Below are 16,491 nucleotides of genomic sequence, written 5' to 3' on the forward strand. Positions count from 1 at the left end.
ATGTTTCTTACATTAATGTAAATGAAATAATGTTCCATTTAAATATGTATTTTACAAATGACATACTTAAATTCCGTTCTAAAAGTTTCTGCCATTATTGTATTAGTTGGAACATTACCAAGACCTTACAGTATTTTCTGCTAGTCGTATTGGTACATGGTAAAGCAATGATCAACCCTATTATTAAATGTGTCTATTTCGAATGCAATAAAGTCGATTTTTCAATGTCACATCAATGTTTATTATTAGGACTTGTACCAATACTTTAAACTTTACCGCCGTATTCGGAGACATTGAATGATTACTTAAACTATTTCTTATAACGACTTTATTCGTATTATTCGAAACGGGGTATTTACCCAATTTCTTGAGTTTCCGATATTTCGGCAAGGTATTTTGGTATTTTTATGTATTTATTATTAAGTAACCATTAAATGACTCTGAGTACGGCGGTTAATGTTCAATGTTATTTTGTAGCCGTGTTTGGTGTTATTCATTTATTTTATTTGTTTTTTCCTTTCCAGTTAAACCTGTATTTCTGTTATTTGGCTCTTTGGTACGTAGTGTGATATTATTTGTGATGCTTATTTTCTAGTACCTAAATTATTGAAGGTGTTTTTACCATGAGTGTTTTAAAAATGACATATTACTATAAAAACTAAAAACTTGCTACCAAATTTTTAATATTTTTTTGACTTTAAACGCGGTTGATTTGATTAATTCGAATAAAGAGCGTAGTCCTTTTTAAAAAACTAGCAATGTACAGTCGCTATTGGTGTTACCGGTGCCCATGGGCGGCACTGATCGCTTACCATTCGAACCAATAAAAAAAAATCCTACATAAAACCAAAAAACCAAAAAACATAAAAAAAATCATACATAAAATCACAGGTACTTATTTCCTACTCATTGGTAAAAACACCTTTACCAAAAAATACATTTGCTTTCACTGTACTAAATCTCCGCCCATACCTACCATTCAACACCATTTTCTCCCCTAGAACTAGTAAGCAGCGAAACAAGTTCGGAATGGTTCCTGTACAAGGTGCGCCGTGCTCACGAAGCTCTCAGCGTGTCGGCGCGGGACACCAACGTGAACACGCTCAGCGCGTCCTTTGGGACCAAGTGGCCGTACAAGAGGACCATATCGGCGCCCGCTACTATGCCGCCTCATCCTGATACTAGACATGGTAAGTCAAGTTAGAAGTAGAAAAATATACAAGGTGTAAAGGACAGTCGTCTGATAATTGATGTAGTAAATATGTTTGCACATACATATTGTATAAGTAATAAGTGTAGTGTCCAGTATATGGCAATAGGCTCACTCCCTCTTACATGGGACTTATAACATAAAGTAGTGAAAAGTGGGTGTACAATGTGTACATGCCGTAATGTGCACTTCTGCGCACTCCTTCAGGGATAAAAGGAGTGACGTTGCAAAAAAAAGTTTGTACATATTATAAAAGTAACATTACTAGTATTATTGTATATATTATTTCTGGAATGAAGGAATCTATAGCGTTGGTTCGGGCTGCTATGGCCGCGCCGCAACCAACACGTAATTTATAGACATTGTTACTGGATTCTTTTGACGTTTTTAAATTATGATACTGAGTTTTCATCCAAAACACAATTCAATATATCTGGAGTTGAATGTACCCTATTAATCTAGGAAGAACTGTCGCTTATACTCGACATTATGTTTTTATGGAACAGTGAGTGACTACTACTACAAATGAATTAATTGATGATAAGTAGAGTTCTTAACTTGATGTTAAATATTTAAGTGAATACTACTAGGTACTTCTCTCTCTCTTAGAACGCGAGAAAGTATACTCGCGCCAGTACTCAGCGCCCCTGCTGAAGCGGAAGACGTCCCGGTTCGGGCTGGGGCAACTACTGGCCGCGCCGCAACCACTCGGCACGGCGCAGCGGTCCAACAATACACATGGTGAGCACTTACATACTTCTATATCAGTTTCCATACAAGGATACAAATACAATCTTTTGTTGTAAAATAATGACTTGATTGTTTTAACCTCTATCAATTTTATTCTACACTTTGGAACGAGTACCTAGCTTCACTGACAGACAATTCAATTTGGCGTTTCAAAAGTGCCTAATTTAGGATCAATTGAAATCAACGTTGATTTTGAATTCAAGGTCGCTATTCCTTTTGATTTATTTTTAACTCTATTAGTTCATTAGCGCTGAAGTAAAGCTAGCAAAAAGAAGATTTATTTTTTAAAATGTCTTCCTATAAAAAATACGTGTTTTTAATATTCCATTTCGAAGATACTGATATTGAAATAGGGTTTCTTGACTTAGACGGGTTCCACTCGATGTCGGGCCGGTCCGAGGACACACTGACCACTATCCTGCCGAAAGCCGTGGACCTCGAGGAGGCTGACCGCGAGACCACCAACTTGCTGGTGTTCCTACTCATGCAGTTCTTGTCCAGGTAATTATTGTCCTTATATTATATTCTGTGCCTAACATTCTGAAGTAGATGTTTAAGGTACGCGTCCACAGGGCATCGTACGCATCGCACGTAAAGGATTTTGGTTTGTCTTGTATAGAAACTCATACATCTGCGTCTACTGATCCGCATCGTACGGACCGCATCATCGGCAATGCGTACATGCGATGCGTACTAATGACTTCATATGGAATGCGTACGATGCGTGCTATGCGTACGATGCGGGCTTGAGGATGCTCACCTTTATCTTCATTAGAATTTCGACTTTACACTAAAACAATTACGTTCAAAATCTAAAATGTAACTAGCGAAAAGTTGGCGTGTCTTTAGAATTCTTTTAATTACATATTCTTTATTTTTTATATCAAATCCATTACACCTAGTCATATACACATGTCGATAAATATATGACTTTGAATAACATTATCTTTGCTTCAGATCCGACCAAGCGCACCCCATGGAAGACAAGCAGTCCTCGAAGACGCAGGAGTTGGTACTGAAGCACCTGTTCCTGTTGCTCGGCTACAACTGCGTCGAGAAGTACTTTCATATATCACCGTTTACATTGCGGTAAGTTGAATACGAGGTCTCCATCATCAAGACTGACAGGCCACTGTAGGACTATGGGTTTCTCAATATTAACAGCCCGTCAGAGTCTACTGCTGGATTACTAGCCTCCTCTACATAAGAAGCTGTTTTTAGGAGGGAAAATCAATATCATCCTTTGACATCTATCGCCTTGAGCGAAGAGAGGTGAGTGTCAGAAAGTGTCTAAACACCACCCCTTTGCTACACCTGCTCTTTGAACCGGAGCCCCGGTAAACTCGTTAGGCATCAGCTCTGCAGGGTCCCATCTGTGGTGGTCTGATGGCTCTTTGCGCACGCGGAACGCGACGCGCCGTACGCACGGGTCTGGTTCTAGTCGTTGGCAAGCGGATTGGAATTGACTGTTCAAAACAGTATTTTAGTTTTATCAAAGAACCCGGATACTGTCGGAAACTAATTCTTCATATTCGTTAAATTGGTTTGACAAAGTTGAAGTGGTTTATTTTCTTCTTAGGCAATCGTCGATTTTCAACGCGTTCATGGCCAACTTGCCTCAAGTGTTGGATCAGAACCATGTGATGGGCGCCAGCATCGCCGAGCCGACCTTGCTGTTGCTGCAGGTCTGTATTTGTTTACACTGTATTACAATCAATTATACCCTTGTTTTTGAAGCATAATATTTTTTCATGACTCTTTGATGATTACATGACGACAAGCATGGCTACTTCGTGGCTTTTAACTTCGTAATTTTGCCAAGTCTAAATAACTTTTAATGAATGTTTAAAGAAGATTTGATGTTCTCTGCTTATTTTAAGAGATTATTTCTACTTCATTCTTAGTGTCAATTCCATCAATACCCTTTTCCGATCTTTGGAAAGCCTGACTGGTCTGGTTCTACGTTAAGAATTTGTGTTGGTTCTAATTCCCGTGTAAACTTTTCTTCTTCAATGTACGCAATTTGCGTGACATTCAGAATGTCTGATCCTCATTACATTATATTCTTTAATTGAAAAATTCTACCTACCTATTCTAACATACGTGTTTTCCTTTCCGCCTGGGTTCGCGTTGTATGCGCGTGCGCAGTATTGTTGTGGCGGCGGCGCGGGGGGCGGCGCGGGCGCAGGCAGCCCGCAGTCACTGGGCGCGCTGCAGCCGCATGTACGCAGGCACTGGCTCATGGCACTACTCGTCGTACTCTACAAGGTACGAAGCTAAGGTTGTATGTAGTATTGTAGCGGCGCGGGCGCAGGCAGCCCGCAGTCACGAATATGAGTCCCGTTGTGACTTGAAACTAGTTGAGCTTCTCTCAATTACTTCACTTAAACCATTAACTTCAATTAATAAAAATGAATGTGTTTGTGTGTTTAGTACCACTACGGCGCGGGTAGCACAGTGGGTCTGGTGAGTGCACTAGTCCGAGTGGTGCTGAGTTCTGTGGAGGCGCAGTACCACGCCTGCAAGAGGATACCACCCATGCTCGTCATGCCCAGCGCTGCCAGGGCCAGAGGTAATGCTCCCTTTTTATTATTCTCGTTGAAACGTTTTTAACCATGATCATTGTCATATTTGCTAGTTATTAATGTAATTGTATTATTATGTTATTAATGTAATAAACATTCACTACTGGACTTAGGATTGGACTCAACAATTTTCGGTTCAGGCGATTGAAAGTTGGACTGTACTTTAGTACCTGACACCAAAAACATAACAAAGTTTTGTCCTAAGAAGAAAAATATGAGAAAATTGTCTATGGTCTTCTGTAGATATCAGATTCGCTTTTGATTCATTTTTCCAAGATGACTGTAAAGCATTAATTTCCCTCACAGACCTAAGCCAGCCGTCTCTAAAGACGGAGCACGAGGCGCCATGCGCGGGCCCCGCGGGTCCCCCGTGCGCGGGCCCCACGACGAGCGCGGAGCGGCCCGGGGGCAGCCCGCTGCCGGCGCTGGACCGCGGCAAGCCCAAGCTGCACCACAAGTCGCCCGCGCACATGCACACGCACTGGGAGGAACCCACCAACTCCAACAAGTAAGTCCGTAGCTATAGGTTCATGGAAAATTAGCTTATGTCATGTACTTTGTTTTGTTGTACAAAATGTGTGCGTTCAAACAAACAAACTCTTCAGCTTTATAATATTTTAGATTAATAGTCCCTTTGGACTATAAATAAAATGCGTTTTAGAAGTGACGATATTTGAATGTGACCTACGATGTACGTTTGTACGTTATACGTAATACACGCGAGAAAAAAGTGCGGTTCTATTTTTGGGACTATGACAAAATAATGCTCTTAATTTTTACTACGGAATTTAATTATATTTTGCTTGTAAAGATGTCATAACTTAATTTTGAATAGCTTAAACACTATTAAAAGAACAACGCTAGTCTTGTTTACAATTACCTACCGAAAACATTAACTAAAATTATTTTTATTAACTTCTGCATTTTTATATAAACAATAGTGGTAGAGCCATGCTGTACTCGAGTACGTGTACTTAGAGTACAGCGCGTAGGGGGGCAGGCTCGACCGGGGAAGTACCACGCTCTTCACAAGTTACCACTTAATGGGTTGCCATTATTCCACTCAGTGTCAGCAACGCCACTGGAAAGTTAAGTGCCAGAGTCTGTTCTATAAACAGCAGATTTACTCACAGGACTTAACTCGCCAGTGGCGACATCTACTGAGTGCGAAAAATGGTAATTCCCATCGAAAATCACGTGGTGTGATGAGTTCCGAGTGCCCAACCTTCGCAAATCTCACTTTAACTGCCGTACTCAGAAACTTTTAATGATTTCTTAAACTATTCTTTAGTAACGATTTTGTTAAGGAGTGGGTTAAGTAACCATTAAATGACTCTGAGTGTGGCGGTAAATTTGATTTGCGGAGGATATTTTAAGGTCAACTAGGATCCCTTACAATAGGGGTCTAAAATAGTGACCTTGTAAAGAAACTAATAGCACCATGCCTTTTCTCTAATTAGAGAAACATGGAGAGAGAAAGAAAGACTTTGTTACTTGTTAACAACGATCTCTTTCAGCTGTTGAAGATATATTTCAGAGCAATTTGAACCTTGTTCCAGTTGGAGTAAAGTCTAATTTGAAGCCTGCAGTCGCCATTTTTTGTCTATTATCTGGATATTGTAGTTAGATATACAATACATACGTTACATAGTATGAATGTATATAAGTTGTATATGGTTTCTTGGGTAGCGCATAGATTTTTCATTCCATAGAAATTGTTGTGAAAACACTTAACACACAGTTACACACATTAACACACTATCACACTAATCTCACATTACACTATATTAGCCATACAATGTCTTTCTAATAGAGCCAAGAGAAAAAGTACTTTGATAATTATTTTATCTTTGTTGCCCCACACTAGGATTTTCTCCGGTGTCGTGGTTAAAAACATACAATAACCATTTTTGGATTACACAAAGAGTTGTTCCGTGCGGGAATCGAATCTGCGACACGTCGAATGGCAGCCAGCCAGCCTAGCCACAGTGTCAACCGTGCAGTCGGCGTGTTTTTAGTGTAAAATAATTTGGTGATGTTATTTGTTATTTCTTCTTTCCGAACATTGTTACATAGGTATTTTTTAACACAAAGTCTTAAGACGACTGTTGTTCATATAGCTTTAAAAAATCAAAGCAAAATAGTCTTTAAAGTGAACTATCGAGAAGAATAAGCAAGAAACTCCCTATATGGTTACTCTTTTCAATAATATCTCCTGATCGAGTTACTGTAGAGGCCTATGTTTAGTCGTGGATGGCTAGAATAATGATTAAATCATCAGTACCTTTTATACGACTCTATTAAACGAAACGAGAGCGTTTTCGGTGCTCTGATTGGTTGGTTAATTCGCGCCAGCCAATCAGAGTGTCGAACGCTCTCGTTTCGTTTTCGTTCAACGTAAAGTGAACTCGTACTAAGGGTACAGAATTACCTTGCCGAGTTTAGTTTGTTATTCGATAGTAAAACCAGCATATTTTCAGCACAGGTACAAGTTTTCAGTTGTATAAACGTTAACAGTCTATGTGTTCATGGGCAGTCAGGTGCTAATTTATCATTAGACCCATTTAAGGCGAAAAGGGGTAATTTATCGGGGTCTCGGTTTTCTCCGTTTCAAAGTAACGGTCAATTATAATCAATATTTATACAGGGCGACTTGTAATTCGACCTATTCCTCTAGGGAGGTGATAATACTAAATTCCTTTAAAATTTGCTTTAAATGAAATGAAGATGAATAAATAGGTTTTGATATGAAATTAAAAATAAAATGTTATTTCAAGTAATTTCATTAGTAGATCAATAAAACCTATGACCAAAAATTAAACAAAACTTCGGATTCAAGAACCGGAGTAGGCCCCCAGGGACGTACAGTGTGGTAAGAACCCGATTTTTGTGTCATCGTGTTTTTATTGAATCAGTCGATAGAGTCTATGAATCTGAGGATTAGAGTAAAATTCCGGGTTCGCTATGACTTCTTCTTTTAAAAAAAAAAATGTCAAACTTTCGGAGTATCCGACTTTTAAAAAACGAAAAAAAATTCATTATAATTTAACAGAAGTACTTATTCCAAAATTTATTTATTCTATCGAAAGAAAGTACAATAGCCGACCCCTCCACCAATTCCTGATGCTTTAGTATGAATAGGTCGAAAGATATGATTGTTTTTCTCATTTTTCGTTTTTATTTTTTTATTCATCTAAACCGCCGTAGTAGGTGGTCATTCCTACATCAAAAAATTGCTGATACTTTCTATTATTTGTAGTATTTTTTCCAAAGCCTAACTCGTTGGTTTCCAGAAGTTATTTGAAATTCAAAATTTTTGATTGATTCAATAAAAACACGATGACACAAAAATCGGGTTCTTACCACACTGTGGGACGGTCCGAAAGTGGGTAGTTTTTGAGATATTCAACATTTTTAAACAACACTACAGAATCGTCAATAGATAAAAAAAACTACTGGTTTGATTTAGGTTGTTTTAGTTTTCATTACTTGCCAATACATCAATAATTTATTAATACTAATAATGGCAGAAATATCATTCGTTTTAAAATAGCAAGTAAATTCTTCTCAAATTTTGTTTTGTGTTACTAATTTGGTACTAATAAATATGTATACATTTATTTACACTAAGCATACAAAGTATTAGAAAAACCTTGGTTTATTAGTTTTCTAGAGATGAATAAATAAAAACTAAAACAACTTAAATCAAAGTCAACATTATTTATTTCAACTAGACCAGGAAGGCACTTTTGAAAGTCAAAAACTAAAAATCTTAAATCAAACCGTTTTTATTTATTGATGTTTTTTATAATCACTCCGGATAATTTGACCAAAATAAAAAAAATTGAATACCTAAGAAACACGCCACTTTCGGAACAGGGACCTCAGGGCTAATTTTGTAGGAAATATTTGTTTTATCACCTCCCGAGAAGAATAGTCCAATTACAAGGCACCCTATATAGTCAGTCTTTTTCAATATACAGAGGCCTTAGTACGAGTTTATTTTACGTTTAACGTAAACAAAACGGTACGTTCAGTGCTCTGATTGGCTGGCATGATTGAATCAACCAATCAAAACGCCGAACGTGCTCTTTACGAGACCACGTTCGTAAAACAAACTCGTACTAAGGGTACAGAACTCTGACTTTAACATAATCTGTAATTATTATTTTGAGTTGTCGTGGATTTGTAAAGATTGACCGGATTGATTTTCTTGAAACATTTTGTTTTCGAGCGAAAATATGCTGGTGTTACTACACAAGATAATAAATTAATGAAACTGGAGTAGACATTCCGCCTTGTCGAGGCAAGAGGGTTAAGCAATACCGTGTTTTAGCTACTAATGGTATTTTATAAAAAATTGCCATTGATTCGTTTGGCCTGCCTTGGCAACAGACTCCAGAACGTCTTGTTTGCCATGTCGCAACAATTAGCAACACTTTGGCCACCAATGTTAGAAATAAAATCAAACACATTGGTTCTTTACCTTTTCCTAATTACTTTTTTAGGGATTGGCACTAAGTATTAATCCACACCAGACAACAATAGAAAACACATTGTGTCTGGTATATATGACAACAATAGAAAACACATTGTATCTTGTGTTAATCCGCGTTCCGGCACACGAAGGGTTATGCAGATTCTAAAAAATGTCAGTATTTTACATAAAACAACTGCCGTGTACCCCTTCATAACCCATTATTTGAAGGGTACATGGTGGTGTTTGGTTGGTTGGGGGTGGTGGTGAAATGGTTTGAAAGACATTTTAACCGTAATGTTACATTGAAAAAGAGTAACCTAGGAGTTTCTTATTCATTTCTCTCTATAGGAATCTTCACATTCGATTTTTAGTACAAGCACCTGACAGAAATGTAATACAAATTCTACATACACATCACAGACAGATTACAATTTGTAAACCATCGTTTTGATTTTACTGCCCAAACTTCATATACAATTTGTATACAAGTACAGTAAAATGGTGAAAGCATGAAAATTAATATTGCTTTAATCGTTACCGTCAAATTTAATGATCTACATAGCTAAACAAATTCAATTGCTACATGTCTTCTTTGTATTATCGCCCAAAGGGCCGTTTAATTTGGCATGTTCATGAAAATGGAAAATTATTTTCAATTTTTTATATATATTTTTAACTGTCCCACACTACGTATTGAATAGTTACTTACTGATTACTTTTTACTTTCTCTTGCCCCACGTTAGGATTTAGTCCTATGCCTTGGGTGCGTTTACCGTATTGAATTTTTCCTAGTTGTTTTTTATTTTGCTGTCCCCATACACACTTGGAATTTTCTACTGTGTTTGGGTTGAGATTTAAGAATTTAAAATAGTGTTTAATTTTGCATGTTTCGAATTGGTACGAGTATTCGTATCGTTACGGATAAATGTGTAGATGTGTGTAGAGACTACACTAGCTACAATCTGGTTAATGAGTATAAATAGCTTGCTTTGAATTATCTTCTAATATGGTTTAATATTGGTGTATTTGATGATTTAATATCACCGCTACTAGTACCTATTTATCCCTGTGGATCTGAAATAACATGGAGATTTGAAGACTTATTCTCATGAAGTTTTTAGTATGGTGCGGTGATTTATAACATGGATGCCGACATTATTCTGACAAGAATTAAAAACGCATGATAGTTTTATGGGCTCCCCTCAAAATTGATAAGAGAATTTTATGAAATCAATTTTATTGAAGCAATTTGGAGAACGAAGAGAACAATTTCGAAGAACATATTTTATAGAGAAGATGGCAATTTACAACTAGACGCCAGGACGGGACGCAGGATAGCATTAGTGAATAAAGACCTCGAACATGATTTTAACACAGAACGAGGAAGGATTGAGGAATCCTTCCTCCTTTTGTGTTGAAATCAATGGCCCAGGATCGATTAACCTGGCGAAAAGCAATTGTGAAAACGGATCTCGAACAGAAATGGGAAAAGTTAGATAAATAAGGAAGAAATTGAATATTTTTTCAGAAAATCACGGTTTACTCACGTACATTGATGGAGAAAAGCTCGAATTTCGATTTACAGAGGGACTGGGTGGGAGGGATTGAATGGGTACTCAACCAGTAGGCTGCGCGAAGTCGCCGCGTCTGCGCACGCTGTTCGTGATGAAGAGTCCCTCTATGACATCTGTAATTTTTTCAGGCGTTCCACTATGAACCCTTCGGATAGATACCCCTCAACAACTGTGCTGTCATCTGTGTACCTAAAGGTTTTAAGCAGGTCGTCGTTGTGCAGCACATGGTGTTGCTGAGAGTACTGACCCCTGAGAAATCCCGGTGTTAACGTTAGCTAAAGAAAGCAACTGATGTTACTGTCTCGATTTTATTTGCGAACTGATCCAACGTTACGTGATAAAATTGTCTCTAACACTCCATTCTTGGAAGAAGTCTTGTTTCCTAAGAAATTTTACATATCCCATTCCTCCAATGTACACCACATTGTATGGGGTCTTTTTCCAAGAGTGGCAGTAAGACAATCTTGGTGCTATTAGTTTCCAACATAAGTAAATGCTAGCCTTCAGGCGTAAGGTATCAAGTATACTTTACGTCTAAAGCCACAAAATGAATGTGTCGCTCTATCATCAGCTTTGGATCAAAAGGATTTGTTTGGTCTGTTTCGCTGACGTTAGTAGCTGCATTCTAATCAAAAGTTTTATATTTCTTGAGATATCTGAATATTTTGTTGATGTAAAATGAAATTGATAAAAATTTTGACACGTAGTCAAAATTTGACTAAAAAATTTTGATTACATCAACGAGATATTGTATGCAATTAGTTGTTAAAGTGTATAGTATAATTTTCTTTAAGATGTTCCATGTGGTGTTACAATATGGTGCTGTCTATCTTGGATGCTGTGATAGCTGTTTACATCGTTGTCAATTATCTATGACGACGGTGACGATGATTGAATCCTACGTTGAACAAGTAAGTAGATTATCATTTGCTACTCTGGTAGAATGCCAGAGTAGAATTCCAGCCTGGTTTTTTGAATCAACAGCTTCTACGTGGGTATCAGGGTAGAAGTTGTCGACTTTAAAAATCGGTCACATCTGTAACATTGGAGCACCATCATACTCGCCAACAACAACGCGTCCTCTTGTGTTCACATTTTGAAAAGACTTGATGGCATGGATCAACGTCGACCGATGCCATCCGCACACCATCTATGCATTGCATGCATTCGGTAACACCCTAAGGCAAGGTGAGATTTTCAGCAAAATCATGATCGGTCGGTGGAAAGCCCGAGGATGAATTGGTAACTACACTATTTTATTAATAATACTTTTATGAAGGTCTGATCTGGTCACGACGGGACATCGACCATGGCAACTGCTTCAACTTCAAAGCTACTGTATAAGGTATTATGTTTTATTTTTAAAGGTAATAGAATAAGGAACTTTGGAGAGGTTTATGTTTAGCGATGACGGGGCCAAAAACCTTTGAATAAATACTTATCAACTTTCATTAGCATACATGTTTATTGCTAAACAAAAACCTCTCTTAGTCCAGACTCCATTTTATTTCTAGGTGATGGGAAATGGTATGGCAAATATTTAAAAGGAAACAAGTACACTAGTGCTTGTTTTCTTTAACTGTAAATTCGTTGATAATAACAATTATTTGCATCACAGGGTATGGCGTATAAGGGCGTACATCATGAAGCAAGTTTTTCTGAAATAAAGTACTACAACATTAAAACCGACTTTCATTTTTATTGGACAAATAAAGACTACGGAATTGAACACTGGTTTTATTTCTCCTGAAGTCAGTACTGTTTAAAAACCCTACAAAACCTGTACCTTGTAAAAACCTTTACCTTAAAATTATTGAAATGAATGATCAAGTTACCTGTAATAACCTTGTTACATACTTTACCTGAGTGACCTGTGGTTCTATGGTTTGGTTCTTGTATCTGTGGTTTTGGGTAAATAGTGGAATAGTGCGTGCTTTATGACGTATTAAAACTATCATTCTTCAAATAGGGATGGAGCTAGACCGGTGTAGCCCTATCCTTATCGTTGATGTGATGGTAGACTTCACACGTTATAATACACAGACTCATTCCACGTGTCAAACTCCCAACTCTATTTATTAACTAACGATTTAATGAAACATTAATTCGGTGTCGATGGAAGGACGAACTTTTACTTATTCCCCGTTAACAGAATAATTAAAATGTTCAAATGACATCAAATTATGGTCTTGGAGACCAGTTACCCTTATGTTAAAGAAAATGTGAGGTTAATTGGCCCACATGGTTTGATGTCTATGTTCTTCGTATTTACACACAATTAATTACGTTAAAGTGTTTAGGTAATAGGTAGAGTTGGGTAAAAGGTAATAAGGTAAGTTTTGTTTTAGGTACCAGCAGTGGAGTCTGGAGCAGGAGTCGTCGGAGAGCGAGCTGATTGCCATCCCGGAGACGAGTGACAAGTCGGATACCACTGTACATGGCAGTACGGCACCGGTGAGCGACGTTTGTCGATTGTTTTTATTTTTTGTGCGGCACCGTAACGTTGTTATGTCGCAGTGTTGGACAGTCTGTTAATGAAAGTTTCCTTGTGACGACAAACAACTGAACGGTGCCGTTCCGACGTCGCAACGCATTTATCCCTTCCTCGGTGGTTGCATGTCCGGTACATCGTGTGACTTGCCACAGATTTATCTATGTAAGACGACTTTAGACGACGCAGTGACACCGTTTCGGTGCCGTATCTGTGCCCCCCGCTCTCAGTCTTCATTGTATTTTTTGCAACAATTTTTGTTTTACTTAAAGGTGGTACTTTACATTCAACCACTTTGTTTTCAGAAGCTCCGTCTGTTTTATCTCAGTGCTGAGGATGGTGATGCCAGAATCATAACTAGGTTAAATATGCTTCAACTTTTATTTACCCGAAGTGTACAATGTTTTTCCTTCGTCGTCACATTCTTAAAAGAGTCTTGATCGCCATAGCGTCGTTTTTGCTGTTTCTGATGTTTTTTATTTGATGGGGTATTTAATTTTCTACGCTAGTACTACGGCCTTACTAAGATTATTTAGACGCCACTAACAAACGGTGCAGGAAAACATCGAGATAAACCTAGGTGGTAACCTGGGCTTATAATTCCTAATCACAAGTTTGAAATCGCCAACCTGCATTGAGCAAGCGTCTTGTTTAATCTTCTCCCTATGAAAAGAAGCCTTTGGTCAGCAGTGGCAACTTATAGGCTGATGATGATGATGATTATTACCGGGCACGTTTCTGACCACTTTCCCAATATTCCAGGGTTCATTCGACGAGCCGTCCCACTACGAGGACCCACCAAAGGTAGAAACGCCCGCCACTACAACCGCTTACCCGCCGCTCAGTAAAATCGTAAGAATTAGAATATTACACTTTGTTTTGCATGTTTTTTTGTTATTTATTACTAGGTCTAGTTATCTAGGTAGTGGCTCAAAGCTTTGCATAGAAATCGTGACGTAACGAGAATTAGTTTAATATATGGGTGATGTGGAAGTAGTAAGACTCGTAAATTAGATAATATTAATGCGGCAAGTACAGATGTTCAACTAGTTTCGAGCTCGATTGGAGCCCTTAATCATAATGTTCTCATACAATGTATACAGACTTAATCAAGACAAAGTTTAATTGTCGGACATTTATTTTTATTTTCTCATTTTGAGCCGATTTTATATCCGTATAGCCAACCCTGGGGTCGCGTTCAGCACACCAACTGTCCACCAGTTCCTCAGTGTCCATCGGCAGCGACTCGTCGAACCTGTAAGTAAAGTACCACCGTGTATCTACTCCTGGGTCGCTGATGTCTGAAGTTGTGTACTTACTTGTGAACTACAAGTCGTACATAACTTTACACATTTGTTACTGCAGAATAACTACCACAGAAGATTGTATAATTGATGTGTTATGATTGGCTACCGCCTTTTTGCTCACCAGATGGCACTAATGTAGCATTAGGTCTTGTTTGTTTAACTGAGTATTCGTCATTAACATATCGTGAATCGTGAGCGTCTATTGCTGCACTACGGGCCACTTCTAGCAAATATCGGTTTCCCTCGTACCTGTGACTCCTCTGGTGTTGCAGGTGTCCATGGGCGGCGCTGATCGCTTACCATCAGGTGATCAGTTTGCTCGTTTGCAACATAAAAAAGATCTCCTCGCTTGCAAACGGATTGAAGATCTCATTTTAAGATTGCATTTTTATAAGAGGGTGCTACTGTCCAGTCTCTTTTATATGTATTCTTATGATACCGGTGGAAAAAAAGGTGTTGTTAATTGTATTCTACAGTACGTCTCCGGACTGTTCGATATTAAACTATTGGAAATTCTCTGGTGAGCAAAATAGCGCTATTTGTCTTGTGTTATTTGGCATCTGGAGAATGTGTTTCGATTTGTTTTTTAATATAGAAAGTCAACACCTATGAGCGGTCAGTCAGTGGAGATCTGGCCCGATCAGATCCATCAGCAGACGTCTCCACGAGCCAAGATATTGGGCAAACAGAAGAGAATCATTGGTATGTTACTTTTTAATTACATTAAGGTGTGTCCAAACATAGCGCGGCAATCAAGCGCGGCTGCCGCGCGCGGCTTGCTGCGCTATGTTTGGACGACTGCCGTGCGCGGCAACCGTGAGCTACCTGCCGCGCACGACGTTCGCCGCGAACGGTGTTAGTGTCGCCGCACACGGGCCACACGCGACAGCCACAAGCGCCGCGACAAGAGGCAAGAAACAGCCACAAAAGTAGCTGAAGCGCGCGACATCCACTTGTGGTCGATGGTCGACACTTGCGGTCGGGATTGTACCTCTGATATAAATATTTCTATATCCATATTTATCTACCTATATGAACCACAGACTACGTGCGTGCGTTATCGTTGGCTCCAACAGGTTTACTGAGGCAAGGGAGAGGGGGCGCGGAATCGCGCGTACCGCGCACAGTGGCGTGTGGCGGCTTTTTGTGTCAACGTTTAGTCGCCGGTGCGGGCCACAAGAAGCAAACTGCGACGATTTGTGATTTGCGTGTGGTAGTTGATTTCGTAATAGATCCCTTCCAGATTCTTTGTCCTTTGTTGAAAGAGTGGCCGCATCCAACACTGCCTTTCTTTTATTCCTTCTTCTACGTAATTTTCGAATAATAAGCATAGCGACATTACACGCTGCGGGTCTGCGGACGGCGAGCAAGGGTAGCTCGCCGCCCGACCAGAACCAGACCCGTGCGTACGGCGCGTCGCGTTCCGCGCGCGCCTCAAAGAGCCAGACCACCACAGATGGGGCCCAGTAGGGCTGATGCCTGATCCGGAGCTGCGGACAACGTAAAAGGTTACCGGGGCTCCGGCTCAAAGCAGGATACGGAACGGGGTGGTTTTTAGTCAGTAAGAGTCTGACACTCCCTCCCGAGTCACCCAAGGCGGGAGAAGCCATTGGATGTTTTTCCCCCTCAAAAAAAAAACACGCGGCCGCTTTCATTGTAGTTTGAATACGAAATAAAGAGCGCGGCGTGTCTCGGATATGCCGCGCAGCACTGCCGCGCAGAAGGTTTAAACTAGTCGCGCGGCAAATTTGTGTCCCGCGAATGCCGCGCGTAGCTGCCGCGCACTTTGCCGCGCCGTGTTTGGACACACCTTTATAATAACGGTTTGCTCTGTTTTACGAGGTTATTCGATTAATTTCAAGCCACACTAGGGGCTCATAGCGATGAGCAGCGTTGTGCGGAGAACGACAACCGTCAACACCTTATATTCTTGTTGAGGTCTTATAGTGAGAAAATAACCTTGAGAGTTTTGTAATGTGTCTTAGTGGGCAGTAGCACATCTCCGGACACGGCGCCCTCGTCCAATGGCGACGGCCAGTTCGGACAGTGGCCACACGCACGCTCTCCTCCACAGCATCACATCAAGAGCCCAGG

At 39.6% G+C, this 16,491-nt stretch overlaps 1 protein-coding gene across 14 annotated transcripts in view; it reads left to right on the forward strand.

The window, feature by feature from the left end:
- The window catches only part of LOC118278074 (protein unc-79 homolog), a 64,940-nt gene that overhangs the window by 38,729 nt on the left and 9,720 nt on the right, over nt 1-16,491 (forward strand). For 13 of the 14 annotated variants that reach the window (XM_050700161.1, XM_050700162.1, XM_050700175.1 and 10 more), the window contains 13 exons: nt 1,002-1,190; nt 1,820-1,951; nt 2,314-2,461; nt 2,918-3,049; nt 3,540-3,645; nt 4,109-4,228; nt 4,394-4,532; nt 4,852-5,053; nt 12,948-13,053; nt 13,853-13,942; nt 14,271-14,347; nt 14,993-15,099; nt 16,383-16,490. In XM_050700161.1, the coding sequence (XP_050556118.1) occupies nt 1,002-1,190; nt 1,820-1,951; nt 2,314-2,461; nt 2,918-3,049; nt 3,540-3,645; nt 4,109-4,228; nt 4,394-4,532; nt 4,852-5,053; nt 12,948-13,053; nt 13,853-13,942; nt 14,271-14,347; nt 14,993-15,099; nt 16,383-16,490 (1,656 nt within the window). The remainder of the gene's footprint in view (nt 1-1,001; nt 1,191-1,819; nt 1,952-2,313; nt 2,462-2,917; nt 3,050-3,539; nt 3,646-4,108; nt 4,229-4,393; nt 4,533-4,851; nt 5,054-12,947; nt 13,054-13,852; nt 13,943-14,270; nt 14,348-14,992; nt 15,100-16,382; nt 16,491) is intronic. The other variant, XM_050700176.1, reaches the window with a different exon arrangement.

Source organism: Spodoptera frugiperda, chromosome 18 (assembly GCF_023101765.2).
Source record: "Spodoptera frugiperda isolate SF20-4 chromosome 18, AGI-APGP_CSIRO_Sfru_2.0, whole genome shotgun sequence".
NCBI lineage: Eukaryota > Metazoa > Arthropoda > Insecta > Lepidoptera > Noctuidae > Spodoptera > Spodoptera frugiperda.